Below are 17168 nucleotides of genomic sequence, written 5' to 3' on the forward strand. Positions count from 1 at the left end.
TGTGTGGTGCCGGCTCCTCTCCTGTCAGTGGTGGTGGGGGGGTGTGCGGTGCCGGCTCCTCTCCTGTCAGTGGTGGGGGGGGAGGCAGTGGTGCCGGCTCCTCTCCTGTGGTGTCGCACGGCTGTTACCTGCACAGGGTTAATAATCCGCTCTGTCAGGTCGCAGCGCTGCAGCAGCACAGGGGTTAACCACTGACAGCCGCACGCGCCATATCTCCTTGTTATTATACAGGAGCCGCTCAGCCATTGGACGCTTTATCTCCTCCAATCAGAGCGCTCGGAGGAGGGGGGCCAGCAGCGCTGCGATACACGTGTGGGGCGATCACTTCACTGGGCGGGTCCGTGACGTCACGGCAGCGGCAGCCTATAGGAAGACAGGGACTGGAGGTAGAGGAGAAGAAGACAGCGACGGGCAGAGAACGGAGGATGAACCGGGAGAGGTGAGACCCCCGGGAGTGTGCGGGAGAGGCGAGACCCCCCCGGGAGTGTGCGGGAGAGGCGAGACCCCCCCGGGAGTGTGCGGGAGAGGCGAGACCCCCCCGGGAGTGTGCGGGAGAGGCGAGACCCCCCCGGGAGTGTGCGGGAGAGGCGAGACCCCCCCGGGATTGCGTGGGTGTGAGTGGCCGGGAGCCTCACGGTCTGGCTGAGGAGGGGGGGGCACGGTCCGACTGAGGGGGGGGGCACGGTCCGACTGAGGGGGGGGGGGCACGGTCCGACTGAGGAGGGGGGGGGCACGGTCCGGCTGAGGAGGAGGGGGGGGGCACGGTCCGGCTGAGGAGGAGGGGGGGGGCACGGTCTGGCTGAGGCGGGGGGGGCACGGTCTGGCTGAGGAGGGGGGGGCACGGTCTGGCTGAGGAGGGGGGGGCACGGTCCGACTGAGGGGGGGGGCAGGGTCCGACTGAGGAGGGGGGGGGCACGGTCCGACTGAGGAGGGGGGGGGGCACGGTCCGGCTGAGGAGGGGGGGGGGCACGGTCCGGCTGAGGAGGGGGGGCACGGTCTGGCTGAGGGGGGGGGCACGGTCTGGCTGAGGGGGGGGGCACGGTCTGGCTGAGGGGGGGGGCACGGTCTGGCAGTATCTTACACCCCAGTATGTCCCTGTGCTGTGTCGGTGAGGCTCCGGATTCGGCACTGGAGCACGGCTGTTCTGTTGCTGCAGATATAACCGGTTTCTCAGGCCTCGCTCCGGGGACAGTCTGTGCTCTCTGTGACTGTACAATAATAAATCTGCAGTTACTGCCCTCTGTGCACTAGAATACAACTGCTATAATACTGCCCTGTGTAGTAGAATATAATAGCGGTTACGCCCCCCCAGACTCTCTCGCCCACCCTAACAGTCTATTTCTGCAGCAGACGGTCGTCGGTGATGGTGTTGCGGTTGGTTGGTGTGCACCGCTGCCGTACATGTGGTGGTGTCATGGTTGGTATCAGATGTACGTGATGCCTGTCCCGGCGGTTCAGATTACCGCACACACCATATTCCCGCCTGTGCATTATATAAGCGTCATACGGGCGCTGTGCGGTGTTGTGTAACGCCGGTGCCGGCAGCAGAAGCCTCCGCTGTGACATAACCGGGCTGGGATTATGCGGCAGCTCATGGGGACCTGATACCGCAGTGTGTACAGGGTATAAATGTGCGGTGTCTGCCGGCTCCTCACCTGCGTCCTCCTTCTTCTCCTCGGCGGTATCTGCCAGCTCCTCACGTGCATCCGCCTCCTTCTCCTCGGCGGTGTCTGCCGGCTCCTCACCTGCGTCGTCCTCCTTCTCCTCGGCGGTGTCTGCCGGCTCCTCACCTGCGTCGTCCTCCTTCTCCTCGGCGGTGTCTGCCGGCTCCTCACCTGCGTCCTCCTCCTTCTCCTCGGCGGTGTCTGCCGGCTCCTCACCTGCGTCCTCCTCCTTCTCCTCGGCGGTGTCTGCCGGCTCCTCACCTGCGTCCTCCTCCTTCTCCTCGGCGGTGTCTGCCGGCTCCTCACCTGCGTCCTCCTCCTTCTCCTCGGCGGTGTCTGCCGGCTCCTCACCTGCGTCCTCCTCCTTCTCCTCGGCGGTGTCTGCCGGCTCCTCACCGGCGTCCTCCTCCTTCTCCTCGGCGGTGTCTGCCGGCTCCTCACCGGCGTCCTCCTCCTTCTCCTCGGCGGTGTCTGCCGGCTCCTCACCTGCGTCGTCCTCCTCCTCCTCGGCGGTGTCTGCCGGCTCCTCACCTGCGTCGTCCTCCTTCTCCTCGGCGGTGTCTGCCGGCTCCTCACCGGCGTCCTCCTCCTCCTCGGCGGTGTCTGCCGGCTCCTCACCGGCGTCCTCCTCCTCCTCGGCGGTGTCTGCCGGCTCCTCACCGGCGTCCTCCTCCTCCTCGGCGGTGTCTGCCGGCTCCTCACCTGCGTCGTCCTCCTCCTCGGCGGTATCTGCCGGCTCCTCACCTGCGTCCTCCTCCTTCTCCTCGGCGGTGTCTGCCGGCTCCTCACCGGCGTCCTCCTCCTCCTCGGCGGTGTCTGCCGGCTCCTCACCTGCGTCGTCCTCCTCCTCGGCGGTATCTGCCGGCTCCTCACCTGCGTCCTCCTCCTTCTCCTCGGCGGTGTCTGCCGGCTCCTCACCTGCTTTTTTCTTCTTCTCGGCAGATCGGCTCCTTTCCTCGTTTGGTCAGCGTTTCTTGTTGCCTGTGACCAGTGAAGACGGAGGAGATGAACGGGCCTGGTGAACCTCCTCCTCCTCTCGGAGAGCGGGCGAGGAGAACACGGGGCAATCGGGAGTTGGAAGGAACCCAACAAGACGAGACCGATACCAACAGCCACGGCTCCAGCGGCAACGAATCCAACGGGAACGAGTCGCGGCAAAGCCGCAGCTCCCACAGCAGCACCAGCGGGAATGGCAAGGACTCTGCCATGCTGGAGGCCACCGAGAGCAGCAAGAGGTGAGCGAGGGGGCATGGATGAGCGGCACGGGGGCCAAGTGTTGACCTATGGGTTTGGTGACCATCGAGCTCTCTCGTTCTCCCCTTCTACAGCACTAACTCTCACAGCCTGTCCCCTCCAAGCAGCTCCATCGCCTACAGCCTCCTGAGCGCCAGCTCCGAGCAGGACAATCCCTCCACCAGCGGCTGCAGGTAAGTCTAAAAACCCAGCATCCAGAGCTGTATTCACAATTCAGCTTAGCCCAGATCTCGAAACGCACTGGCCAGAATTTCAGACTTGCAGTGAGGACTTGTGCGCTCAATGCCAGTAGGCTGCCAGGAATCTCTCCTCAATTCAACGCCATCACAGAACCTCTTGTCCTCCGTTCCTCCCCGCAGTAGTGAGCAGTCCGCCCGCGAGAAAAACCAAAAAGAGCTGATGAAGGCCCTGAAAGAGCTAAAGATTCGTCTCCCATCCGAAAAGAGGGGAAAGGGCAAATCGGGCACCCTCGCCACGCTGCAGTACGCACTCTCCTGCGTCAAACAGGTCCGAGGTGAGCAGTCGCGGGGGACACCGGCCGGGTATCTGCACGGAGGGGCTTTCTCCGCAGCTCTCTGACCTTGAGCTCTACATTGGACTTTATATCTGTGGGAATCTCCATTGAATTTCCTATTTTCCCTCTCAGCCAATCAGGAGTATTACCAGCAGTGGACCATCGATGAGTCGCAGCCATGCAGCCTGGACATGTCCAGCTTCACCATCGAGGAGGTGGAGAGCGTCACCTCAGAGTTCACGCTAAAGAACCCGGTAAGTGTGAAGGAGGCTCCTAATGGGGACCTGGTAGCGCCCTCCAGAGGCCGGGATGGGGGGAGAGGAGTCAGGAGCCTCTGTGACCTGGATAACCCCTCCTGGCAGATGTAAAGGAGCCCACCTTAGCGCTTCACGTTCCAAGGCAATACTGGGAAGGATGGGACCTTGCACAGTGTGCACTTCTCAGGCGCAGGATAGGACCTTGCACTTCTCAGGCGCAGGATAGGACCTTGCACAGCGTGCACTTCTCAGGCGCAGGATAGGTTCTTGCACAGCGTGCACTTCTCAGGCGCAGGATAGGTTCTTGCATAGCGTGCACTTCTCAGGCGCAGGATAGGTCCTTGCACAGCGTGCACTTCTCAGGCGCAGGATAGGTCCTTGCATAGCGTGCACTTCTCAGGCGCAGGATAGGTCCTTGCACAGCGTGCACTTCTCAGGCGCAGGATAGGACCTTGCACTTCTCAGGCGCAGGATAGGACCTTGCACAGCGTGCACTTCTCAGGCGCAGGATAGGACCTTGCACAGCGTGCACTTCTCAGGCGCAGGATAGGACCTTGCACAGCGTGCACTTCTCTGGCGCAGGACAGGACCTTGCACAGCGTGCACTTCTCTGGCGCAGGACAGGACCTTGCACAGCGTGCACTTCTCTGGCGCAGGATAGGACTTTGCACGGCGTGCACTTCTCAGGCGCAGGATAGGACCTTGCACAGCGTGCACTTCTCTGGCGCAGGACAGGACCTTGCACTTCTCAGGCGTAGTCTGCCTCCCCTGTGATGACTCTTCTGTGCCGTTTCGCAGGACACCTTCTCCGTGGCCGTCTCCTTCATCTCTGGTCGCATCGTGTACATCTCAGACCAGGCCTCGCTCATCCTGCACTGCAAACGCGACGTGTTCAAGGGCGCCATCTTTGCCGAGTTTCTGGCTCCGCAGGACGTCAGCGTATTCTATGGATCCACAGCCCCTTATCACCTTCCATCCTGGAGCAGCTGCACCTCCGGAGGTAAAGCCAAAAACACATCCGTTCTCTGCGTTCCCCATCCTCCTGCACAAAGCCACACCCCCGAGTAGATTAGAGCACCGCCCCTGAGTATTAGCCACACCTCTCAAATATTATACAGTGCCCCAATACTTCTATTTTGGACCTCCATGTCCAGACACGTACAGTTGAATTATATCTTGTTTCTCCCTGTGGTCAATGATTCAATTTATTCTTTTGGATATATTTTACCTGGAACGCTAGTTGTTTACTGAGTAACATCCCTGGTGGTCCACGGTCCTGGTATCCTGGTGGTCAGCTAGGCTCAGTTCCTGTAATGGCGGACTGTCAGATTGATCGCTTTCCTCTTATCTCCTTCAGAATCAGCGTCCATGGACTACACGCAGGAGAAGTCCGTATTCTGCCGGATCAGGTGGGTATTGTGCAATCGGGGGACGGCAGAAAATGTGTTCACTAATGTATGTGTAATTATTTTATACAGAGAGGAGAGTAAACCCCCCCCCCAATATACCGAGCGCGAACATACTGATAACACACAGCAGTATATACACCCCATACACAGAGGACGCCATCACGGCAGAGCGCCTGCGCCCGACCCGACAACGGGGTGGAATCATTATTACAATGCCACCCCTGGTGGGCTAGCGGTATAATAATAATAACATCCTGGTGGTCTTGTGGTTTATAAGAAGAAAGTACTGGTGGGCTTGTGGTATGATAATAAAATCCAGTGGAGTAATAATAATATACTGGTGGTTTAATGGTACTACAATAAAATCATTGGTGGCTTAATGGGGTTTTAATCCTGGTGGTCTAGTGGTGTAATTATAATAAATATCTCCGCGGTATGATATGTTAATTTAGTAACAAAATCTTGGAAGGTCGGTGATATTCACAATGCAAATCCTGGTGGTCTAGAGATCTAATGAGATCCTGGCAGACTAATGCCTATGAAATGGTTCCAGGCGGCCTAGTGATATTATAATGAAATCTTGGTGGCCTATTATACCAGTGGGATTTTAGTAATGCACCACAAGGCCACCAGGATTTCAGTAATGCACCCCAAGGATTTTAGTAATGCACCCCAAGGATTTTAGTAATGCACCACATGGATTTCAGTAATGCACCCCAAGGATTTTAGTAATGCACCCCAAGGATTTTAGTAATGCACCCCAAGGATTTTAGTAATGCACCCCAAGGATTTTAGTAATGCACCCCAAGGATTTTAGTAATGCACCCCAAGGATTTTAGTAATGCACCCCAAGGATTTTAGTAATGCACCCCAAGGATTTCAGTAATGCACCACATGGATTTCAGTAATGCACCCCAAGGATTTCAGTAATGCACCCCAAGGATTTCAGTAATGCACCCAAGGATTTCAGTAATGCACCACATGGATTTCAGTAATGCACCACAAGGATTTTAGTAATGCACCCCAAGGATTTTAGTAATGCACCCCAAGGATTTTAGTAATGCACCACATGGATTTTAGTAATGCACCCCAAGGATTTTAGTAATGCACCACATGGATTTTAGTAATGCACCACATGGATTTTAGTAATGCACCACATGGATTTTAGTAATGCACCACATGGATTTTAGTAATGCACCTCCAGGATTTTAGTAATGCACCACAAGGCCACCAGGATTTTAGTATTACTGAAATCCCAGTGACATAGCTGTATATTGATAGAATCTTGGTGGTCTAGTGGCATAGGGTTAGAGTCCCGGAGGTTGAATGGTGTAATATTATTATCCTGGTGGTCTGGCAGATTAAACATCTAGCATTATATGACTATAGCGGTGATCTATTAATACCAGAGCCCGGGTGGTGTAGTGTGCTAGAGGCTGGACCATCCCCAGTGACCAGTATTCTCACACATGGGAGTATATGGAGAGTGTACAGAGGAAGGGACGTCAGTCACACTGCTATATATGGTGCACATACATACAGGAGCCCCCCACGCTCTGGAAGCTCCTCTCCCCTCCACCCACCTCACTGAATCAGTCTCCTTCTGCCGTGACACAAAGGCCCCTAATTACCCCATTGACAGGCCCTGCGTCATCCCCCGTCCCCCCGATCCGCTGTTTAACCTCTTCTGTGCATGACGGCGGCTTGGGGAGTGACAGACTATTGTTTCCTGCACACCGGGCCGTGCTGCGGCGGGCACACATAATATCCCTCCCCTCCATGTCTCCTGCACACCGGGCCATGCTGCGGCGGGCACACATAATATCCCCCCCTCCATGTCTCCTGCACACCGGGCCGTGCTGCGGCGGGCACACATACTATTCCCTCCCCTCCATGTCTCCTGCACACCGGGCCGTGCTGCGGCGGGCACACATACTATTTCCCCCCCCTCCTCTCCATGTCTCCTGCACACCGGGCCGTGCTGCGGCGGGCACACATAATATCCCCCTCCTCCTCCTCTCCATGTCTCCATCTCACCCTGTTGTGTCGCCCCACGCCTTATTGTGCCCCCCTTTGTTGCTGTGGTCTCCCCGGCTCTGGTCTTATTGCAGGTGTGTGTTTTCAGTGGGGGCCGAGAGCGGGATATGAATCTCCGCTATCACCCGTTCCGCCTCACTCCGTACCTGATGAAGGTGCGAGACTCGGACAACGCGGAGGGGCAGCCGTGCTGTCTGCTGATCGCCGAGAAGATCCACTCCGGATATGAGGGTGAGACTGCGCTCAGCTGGGGACGGCAGCGGGGGAATGGGGGGGGTTGTAACTCCAAAAATTAACCCTCCCCTGTGGTCCGCAGCCCCCCGCATCCCTCCAGATAAGAGGATCTTCACCACCAGACATACGCCGAGCTGCGTGTTCCAGGAGGTGGACGAGAGGGTGAGTGCTTTACTGTCCTCCGCCCCCCGCCCGCGCCCCATTTTCTGGCGCTCGCCGCCGGCCTCACCCTGTCCTCCTCCTGTTTTGTGGCAGAGCGGTCCCGCTCCTCGGATACCTCCCGCAGGACCTCATCGGGATGCCCGTCCCGTTCTTCATCCATCCCGAGGACCGGCCGCTCATGCTGGCCGTACACAAGAAAGGTAACAGCTTCTTCCTGAAGTCGCCTATCTGGGCCCCCCCCCCCTCCCCCGCCACACTGACCCCGCGTCCTCTCGCCCTCCAGTTCTGCAGCAGGCCGGGCAGCCGTTCGATCACATCGCCCATCCGCCTCTGCGCCCGCTCCGGGGAGTACGTCACCATCGACACCAGCTGGAGCAGCTTTGTGAATCCGTGGAGCAGAAAAGTGTCCTTCATACTCGGAAGACATAAAGTCCGGACGTAAGTGACATCCCCTCCCCCCTCCCTGTGCCGCCAGCTCAGGGGTCACGTCCGCTGCCCGCAACCGTCTTACCCCGTCGTCCTTCTGCAGGAGCCCGCTCAATGAAGACGTCTTTACGGCCCCCAAAGGGGCAGAGATGAAATCACTGGATCCTGACGTTCAGGAGCTGTCCGAGCAGATCCACCGGATCCTCATGCAGGTATGGACACTATGGGGGGGGAGTCTCTGCAGGTACAGACACTATGGGGGGGGTGTTCTGCAGGTACAGACACTATGGGGGGGGGTGTTCTGCAGGTACAGACACTATGGGGGGGGAGTCTCTGCAGGTACAGACACTATGGGGGGGGGGTGTTCTGCAGGTACAGACACTATGGGGGGGTCTCTGCAGGTACAGACACTATGGGGGGGGGTCTCTGCAGGTACAGACACTATGGGGGGGGGGTCTCTGCAGGTACAGACACTATGGGGGGGGGGGTCTCTGCAGGTACAGACACTATGGGGGGGGGGGTCTCTGCAGGTACAGACACTATGGGGGGGTCTCTATGGGGGGGGGTGTTCTGCAGGTACAGACACTATGGGGGGGGGTGTTCTGCAGGTACAGACACTATGGGGGGGGGTGTTCTGCAGGTACAGACACTATGGGGGGGTGTTCTGCAGGTACAGACACTATGGGGGGGGTGTTCTGCAGGTACAGACACTATGGGGGGGGTGTTCTGCAGGTACAGACACTATGGGGGGGGGTGTTCTGCAGGTACAGACACTATGGGGGGGGGGTGTTCTGCAGGTACAGACACTATGGGGGGGGGGGTCTCTGCAGGTACAGACACTATGGGGGGGTCTCTGCAGGTACAGACACTATGGGGGGGGGGTCTCTGCAGGTACAGACACTATAAGCGGGGGTGGTCTCTGCAGGTACAGACACTATGGGGGGGGGGCTCTGCAGGTACAGACACTATAGGGGGGTGTCTCTGCAGGTACAGACACTATAGGGGGGGGTCTCTGCAGGTACAGACACTATAGGGGGGGGTCTCTGCATATATGGACACTAGGTCATTTGGCTCCTGGCCACGAGCCGCAGTCTAGCCAGTTGTGTGTGAGCTCCCATTGTCCGCTCCCTGTATTGGGGTATATGGGGGGGGGGTGTTGTGTTATCTTGTGTTTCTGCTTGTTGATATCTGGGTGAATAACTTTTAAGTTTTCCTCATTGCAGCCGGTGCACAACACGAACCCTGGAGGGAACGGCAGCGGCGGCAGCAACACCTCCAGGAGCCGTTCCACTGCAACGCCTCCTCCACTGATAGCAACGCCATGGTCATCGAGGAGGGGACCGAGCCCAAACCTGTGAGTGACCGGATCCACCAAACTGCTCGTACATGTATGGCCAAGCATACCTAGCAGTGTTGGGAGTCTCCGCCCCCTGCAGGGTGATGGGAGGGGAGCAGAGTCTCCGCCCCCTGCAGGGTGGTGCAGCTGTAGACCCCGCCCATTGTGGGGTCATACACTTATATATTTGTGTTTTTCCTTTGCAGATGACATTTCAGGAGTTCTGTCAGAACGTGCACAAGGTAAAGAGTCAGGGGCAGCAGATGTTCCTGGGGTCCCGGGTGATCCGCCCGCAGCACCGAGGACATTTCCAGGGTAGGTTCGGTTTCGGTGACCTCTGCTCTGGGTATGAGACGTTCTCTTACACCTCTCCTCTGCTCTCAGCTCTCGCCCCTCCTCGCACCATCCTCACCGGTGTAGACAACGCTCCACCTGATGCTGCGCCCAGCCGCCCTGTGTGTGTCCCCGAGGAACTGACGCGGAAGGAGACCTCCAACTACTCGTACCAGCAGATCAACTGCCTTGACAGCATCATCCGGTGAGCGCCGGCCCGCCGCCCTCTGTCTCTGTCCTTCGCCCGCCGCCCTCTGTCTCTGTCCTCCGGCCCGCCGCCCTCTGTCTCTGTCCTCCGGCCCGCCGCCCTCTGTCTCTGTCCTCCGGCCGCCGCCCTCTGTCTCTGTCCTCCGGCCCGCCGCCCTCTGTCTCTGTCCTCCGGCCCGCCGCCCTCTGTCTCTGTCCTCCGGCCCGCCGCCCTCTGTCTCTGTCCTTCGGCCCGCCGCCCTCTGTCTCTGTCCTCCGGCCCGCCGCCCTCTGTCTCTGTCCTCCGGCCCGCCGCCCTCTGTCTCTGTCCTCCGGCCCGCCGCCCTCTGTCTCTGTCCTCCGGCCCGCCGCCCTCTGTCTCTGTCCTCCGGCCCGCCGCCCTCTGTCTCTGTCCTCCGGCCCGCCGCCCTCTGTCTCTGTCCTCCGGCCCGCCGCCCTCTGTCTCTGTCCTCCGGCCCGCCGCCCTCTGTCTCTGTCCTCAGGCCCGCCGCCCTCCGTCTGTCTCTGTCCTCAGGCCCCGCCGCCCTCCGTCTGTCTCTGTCCTCAGGCCCGCCGCCCTCCGTCTGTCTCTGTCCTCAGGCCCGCCGCCCTCCGTCTGTTTCTGTCCTCAGGCCCGCCGCCCTCCGTCTGTTTCTGTCCTCAGGCCCGCCGCCCCTCCGTCTGTCTCTGTCCTCAGGCCCGCCGCCCTCCGTCTGTCTCTGTCCTCAGGCCCGCCGCCCTCCGTCTGTCTCTGTCCTCAGGCCCGCCGCCCTCCGTCTGTCTCTGTCCTCAGGCCCGCCGCCCTCCGTCTGTCTCTGTCCTCAGGCCCGCCGCCCTCCGTCTGTCTCTGTCCTCAGGCCCGCCGCCCTCCGTCTGTCTCTGTCCTCAGGCCCGCCGCCCTCCGTCTGTCTCTGTCCTCAGGCCCGCCGCCCTCCGTCTGTCTCTGTCCTCAGGCCCGCCGCCCTCCGTCTGTCTCTGTCCTCAGGCCCGCCGCCCTCCGTCTGTCTCTGTCCTCAGGCCCGCCGCCCTCCGTCTGTCTCTGTCCTCAGGCCCGCCGCCCCTCCGTCTGTCTCTGTCCTCAGGCCCGCCGCCCTCCGTCTGTCTCTGTCCTCAGGCCCGCCGCCCTCCGTCTGTCTCTGTCCTCAGGCCCGCCGCCCTCCGTCTGTCTCTGTCCTCAGGCCCGCCGCCCTCCGTCTGTCTCTGTCCTCAGGCCCGCCGCCCTCCGTCTGTCTCTGTCCTCAGGCCCGCCGCCCTCCGTCTGTCTCTGTCCTCAGGCCCGCCGCCCTCCGTCTGTCTCTGTCCTCAGGCCCGCCGCCCTCCGTCTGTCTCTGTCCTCAGGCCCGCCGCCCTCCGTCTGTCTCTGTCCTCAGGCCCGCCGCCCTCCGTCTGTCTCTGTCCTCAGGCCCGCCGCCCTCCGTCTGTCTCTGTCCTCCGGCCTTCTCGTTCTCACGCTTCACTTCTCTCCTCTACTGTAGATACCTGGAAAGCTGTAACCTCCCCAGCACTGTGAAAAGGAAATGCGGCTCCTCGTCTTACACATCTTCAACCTCAGAGGAGGAGAAGCAGAAAACGGGCGAGAGCGACAAGGAGGGTAAGAATCCGGAAATCCAGTGTCGGGAAGCCGGGGACGAAACTAATAAGGCTTCATACGTTTGTCTCTGTCTCTCTGCAGACCCCTCGAATGCCACACGGCAGCGGCCGGACCTGCCGCCCCCTCGCACACCCTCCGCAGTGGGGTCCGCTCCTCTCGCTCCGCTGCCTCCATTACCGCCCAGCAAGGCGGAGAGCGTGGTGTCCATCACCAGTCAAGGAAGCTTCAGCAGCACCATCGTCCATGTAGGAGACAAAAAGCCGCCAGACTCTGGTAACCCTCTAGATTAATACAGCGGATTGGGGGGGGGGAGAATGTAAACATGGCGGACACCACAGATTGGAGGGCAGTTGGATGTAAACATGGCGGACACCACGGATTGGGGGGCAGCTGGATGTAAACATGGCGGACACGCGCTTGTTCTCTATATTGGACATGTACTAACGCGTTTCATCACTTCTTTCCTTCAGGCGAAATGGTTCCTTTGGAGGAGCCCTCTTGCCCGGCAGCACCGGCACCTCCCTTACGGCCGCTGGGCCTGACCAAAGAGGTTCTGTCGGCCCACACGCAGCGTGAAGAGCAGGCCTTCCTCACCCGGGTCCACAACCTCAGTCAGATCCGGGTGTTTGAGCCGCTCCCGGTCGGTGTTTGGGACGAGCAGATCCAACGCGTTCAGAGAGGTCCGCTCCCGCTTCGGTATTTTTTCCTATTTTATGGCAGGTTTCTATGTTTCTCATATTCTCTTTGGTTTCTGCTCTTGCAGGTACTAAAGCGTCGCGCTCCCATCATCAAAACACAGCTCACAACCCCGCTACCCAAATGCAGGAAGGCGCTAATACAGGGGGACATCGGAGCAAGAGCCGGAAATCAAAGCCAAGAGGCCAAAGCAAGGCAAAGCGGCATCGCCGAGCTCCATCCCGACACCAGAGCCGCCGCTCCTCCCACCGCCACCCCCATGCATTCCTAGTTATCCCCATCCCATGTTTCCTTCCCGGGCCCCTGCACCTGAACCCACGCCAACCCTCCCCAGATACCCTCTGGTCGCCCCCATCGTAGCCCTGGTGCTGCCCAATTATCTTTTCCAGCCTCCGCCAGTGGCGCCTCCGTTTTATCCCGGAGTCTCTGGCTTTCCTCCCTTCAATCCTGCGCCCCGAGGCTCCGACCACCGCTTCTGAAGCTCCACCGCCGACCCCGGCTCCCCCTCCTCCGCAACCAATGGCAACATGCCCACCACCACCACCATCGCGCTCCTCGTCCCCTCCCCAGCGACTCTTCCCGTCTCGATGTAGCTCCCCGCTACAGTTGGACTTGCTGCAGATGGAGGAGCTCCCGCAGCCGAGCGGTGGAGGAGCAGTAGTCGCCACCACTACCACTGCCGCTCCTGGAGGGGAGTGGGAGACTGAGGAGGATAATAAAGGAGGAGGGGTCCTCGGGAATGCAACTGGCGACGCGACCACGGCTGAGAACGGAGAAGACGACAGACAGCCCGAGAACTGTATGGTGAGTCCTTCACATATGGAGACCTACGTTTCTACCGGTCTGATGACGCCTCCTGGCTGTAACCTTCACTCGTCTCACTCAGGGCGATCAGTCCTCATCGCACAACGACGCGCTCTCCAGCTCCAGTGATCTCCTGGATTTGCTCCTCCATGAGGAATCTTGGTCCGGCACCGGATCCGCTGCCTCGGGATCAATGGGCTCCAATGGAGGCAGCACGTCGGCGTGTGGCACCCGTGAGTATCGCGTCCGGATGATTTCTCGGTGGCCATAATTGTCCATTTTTATACTTTTGTTCATAAGCTCTAGAAAATCAATCGCATCCTTTCTCATCCTCACCAGGGAGCAGCGAGAGCAGCAACACCAGCAAATATTTGGTAGCATCGACTCTTCAGAGACTGACCTCAGAGTCAAAAAGGTGGAGAGGGAAGAGGTGGAGCAGAAGGTGATCCGATACGTCATGCAGGACCCTCTGTGGCTTCTGATGGCCAACGCGGACCACAAAGTCATGATGTCCTACCAGCTGCCGTCCAGGTTAGACCTTTTTATAGCGTACAGATGCTTGTTCCCAGGACCCGGTCTTGGGTCAGCGCCTTCTTATGGGTCCATCCTTGCCTCACAGGGACCTGGAGAGCGTCCTTCAGGAAGATCGGGAGAAGCTCCGACAACTGCAAAGGAACCAGCCCCGGTTCAGCGAAGAGCAGAAGAGGGAACTGGGGGAGGTCCACGCCTGGGTCCGGAAGGGCCGGTTACCCCACGTCATCAACATCACAGTGAGTATATACCTGGATGTGTGCGGGGGAACTCAGAGATCTACAGAAGTGATTGCGCCCCCACAATGTGAGGTCAGAAATATGCGTTTGTAGTGTCCTCCTCGCCCTGAGAAGACCATCATAGATTTCCCACCTAACTTTTTAGGTGATCTATATAAGATGCTCATCATGCGGCCGCTAGAAATGCCGAGAGCATTAAGAGCAAATAAAATAGAGAAGCGCTCGGTGTGTATCCCTCAAGATAGAAAAAGAGGAGCTAGGCTAAGATGCTCACCTCACATAGTGTGGACACCATGATCTCAAAGAGAGAAGGACTGCATCGTCTGGGGAAAAAGCAGCTCACCTCACATAGTGTGGACTCCAAGATCCCAAAGAGCCGAGAAGTATGGCAATATCCCAAAGTGTGTGTGAAGACGACCCTAATTGACCCCTTTAGGCTACATCTTACCTTGCTGCACGGCACCCAGATGATGCCGGCATCATAGTCCATATCCTCATGAGAATTGGCCTCATCCCCACCAGGTTTTCCGTGCTCAATCCCTTTGATCTTGTGCTTGCAGACTTATTATTTCGGGGGGTAGTGCACGTGGTGGTAATGACTCCGCATCCACTGAAGGGACGCTCTGGCGAGAGGTGTTGGTGACTTTGTGCTGTCATGCCCAATGACCCGCCGTCCGTCCGCGCACCTGTCCTGGTGACGGCATCATCACCTCTGGGGTCTGAGAAACCTTGTATGGTCATCCGAGTGATACTGATCCCATGAACTTGCCCCCCCCACCCGACGCTCGTCTTGCCTCCTCCCCAATCCCCCGACGCTCGTTTTGGTCCGCCCGACGCTCGTCTTGACCCCCCCCCATCCCCCGATGCTCGTTTTGATCTGCAGCGGTGGTTCTATTAATCCCTTGTTGTCCTCTTCAGTCCTGCACAGGTTGCTCCCCGGATGCCCTCAGTTACGAGGAAGATCTGGATTTGTCCATAATGATGGAGGAGGGCGAGGAGTGCAGAGCCGGGGGAGAAGAAGCAACAGCGGAGGTGGCGGTGACCAGCTGAGCCCCCCCCACCCATCACTCAATTCCAAGCTGCCTTATATATACACTTCTCATTGACCCCAGGAGCGGCCGGAGGGGGGGAGCAGACATTGCCCTCCTCTGTGACTCTGACAAGGGGATACGGGACTTTCCAGAGCGGTTTTTAGATCCGCTCTATGACCATCGGCGCGGGCTGACATGTACGCAGTGCCGCCATTTGTAAAGAAGGGGAACAGGATGAATGTTTGTGTCTTTATATATATTTTTGTAAAGTGTCCTAATTTATCTTGGCCGTGTGTGACGGGTGGGGACGGGACGGGGGCGGCTCGTGGTCCGATGTCCCACATTTGTACAGTTCTGTAAATAAAAAGAAAATCCAGTTCTGTTTTTTTATGCAGTTACATGGGACGTGTGCAGTCATTTATTCACCACCATAAGAGCTGAACGCCCCCCACTCCTCCCACGTCTTACTGCAAAAGACGGGGTCTATCTGCACTAATTATAGGATCTGTACACGGGGCCAGGCCCAGGGCGGCGGAAGACGAGGGCGAGGGAAAGAAAAAAACAAACAAACATGCTTTAGGCCCTGTGCGCACTGGAAAATGGAATTTTCTCAAGAAAATTCCGCAAGCACTGAAAGATTACCGCACCCACAGTAAAAAACCGCGACAAACCGCACCCGAAAACCGCATGCAGTTTGCCGCGGTTTTACCACGGTATTTCCACGTGCGGTTTTGGTACATGTGCTTTAATGCATTCAATGCAATAAAGCACATTGGAAAAAAAAAGTAATTTCCTTCTTAGCAGATTAGTTGAATAGATAGAAGAATAGATAGAGAGATAGTTAGAGATAGAGTCCCTGTGAGCACACGCTGCATTTCTCACGGTCGGTAGTGAGTTCACATTACCGGCCGTGGGAAATGCCCTATGGTTACCTCTGCTGTCTCGCTGCGAGGCTGCATTCAGCCTGTGTCAGTGTCGGTCGCGGCTGGATGCAAGCATTGCAGGACGTGGATTATGCCGGAGCTGTGTGTTTTAGGAGGGGTTAATAAACGGGTGAAACAGGAGCTTTTTTGTGTTTTATTTAAAATAAAGAGAATTTTGTTACTTACCGTAAATTCTTTTTCTTATAGTTCCGACATGGATTTTTCGGTGTGTGTGTTTTTTTCCACTTTACTTACGGGTTGATCATGTCAGCTGTCTCAGACGTTGCCATAATCAAGCCTGGACTTAGTGGTGGCGATCCGCCAACATTAACTCCTTATTTCTTCGGCGCTCCATTGGGAGACCCAGACGATTGGGTGTATAGTACTGCCTCCGGAGGCCACACAAAGCATTACACTAAAAAGTGTAAGGCCCCTCCCCTTCTGGCTATACACCCCCAGTGGGATCACTGGCTCACCAGTTTTCTGCTTTGTGCGAAGGAGGTCAGACATCCACGCATAGCTCCACTGTTTAGTCAGCAGCAGCTGCTGACTATGTCGGATGGAAGAAAAGAGGGCCCATACTAGGGCCCCCAGCATGCTCCCTTCTCACCCCACTTTTGTCGGGTGTTTGTTAAGGTTGAGGTACCCATTGCGGGTACGGAGGCTGGAGCCCACATGCTGTTTTCCTTCCCCATCCCCCCTCAGGGCTCTGGGCGAAGTGGGATCTTACAGGTCTCCAGGCACTGAGACCGGGCTCCATCCACAGACCCAGAGAACCTGCTGGATATGGAGCTGAGTATCGTCAGGGACAGGCCCTGCTACATTAAGGTACTCTGTGTCCCCGGGCAAGCGCGCACACACACACCAGCATTGCTGGGTGTGCTAGTGCGCCGGGGGCAACAGCGCGGAGCGCTCGTGCTATTATTCACTACAGCTTAGCTGAGTGACTTTATGTATTGGGAACTGCCGCGCCGGCCGCTGCTGGGTGTTTTTTACATTGTGGCGCGGCTGGGACTTGTGGTGCGCCGGGGACTTCCGCGCTGGCCGTGCACATGGACGGCCGCGCTTATTACTCGAGTCCCCGGCTTTGCGGCCTAGTTTTCGTTTCGTTCCCGCCTCCAGCCCTGCCAGTCAGGGGTGAGGCGGGACGCTGTACAGACAGTCAGCGCTGAGGGCTGGAGTCTGCTTTGCATTCTCCAGCCCCCTTCACTGGACACAGTGGGACGCCAGTTTCCCGCTCTTGTCTGGGGCACGCCCACGGCCCGCCCCTCGTCACACGAGCTGGAGAAGGACGCCGGCAGCCATTCCTGCACGCAGTCCGAGCTGGGGAACGGAGACAAGCTCTGGGCAACCACTCACAGGGCTCTGGCGACCACACACCCGCGTTATAGGCGGGCGGTTAGCAGCACCTGAAGTGCTGACCCCACTAAATACCGAAGTGTCCATTTGTAGTTTATGCTTGTATGCTATACACTGCACTGTACGGTCGCTATCTTTGGCTATATGCCCTCCTAGATGGCGAGATAACAGCAGCAAAGAAA

General features: G+C 58.1%; 1 protein-coding gene across 1 annotated transcript; it reads left to right on the forward strand.

The window, feature by feature from the left end:
- Positions 1-339: 339 nt before the first annotated feature.
- PER1 (period circadian regulator 1) lies at positions 340-15102 on the forward strand. Its single transcript, XM_075346693.1, is given in 28 exon segments — positions 340-439; positions 2607-2899; positions 2993-3091; positions 3278-3432; positions 3565-3686; positions 4488-4689; positions 5047-5098; positions 7224-7366; positions 7452-7528; positions 7623-7731; positions 7815-7846; positions 7848-7969; positions 8061-8169; positions 9181-9229; positions 9232-9311; positions 9500-9608; positions 9678-9831; positions 11288-11403; positions 11485-11676; positions 11874-12083; positions 12167-12268; positions 12271-12551; positions 12553-12903; positions 12986-13136; positions 13243-13272; positions 13275-13434; positions 13523-13673; positions 14592-15102. Coding segments are annotated over 27 exon segments (3720 nt in total). The 5' UTR covers positions 340-439; positions 2607-2669; the 3' UTR covers positions 14724-15102.
- Positions 15103-17168: the final 2066 nt, after the last annotated feature.

Source organism: Anomaloglossus baeobatrachus, chromosome 4 (genome assembly GCF_048569485.1).
Source record: "Anomaloglossus baeobatrachus isolate aAnoBae1 chromosome 4, aAnoBae1.hap1, whole genome shotgun sequence".
Lineage (NCBI taxonomy): Eukaryota > Metazoa > Chordata > Amphibia > Anura > Aromobatidae > Anomaloglossus > Anomaloglossus baeobatrachus.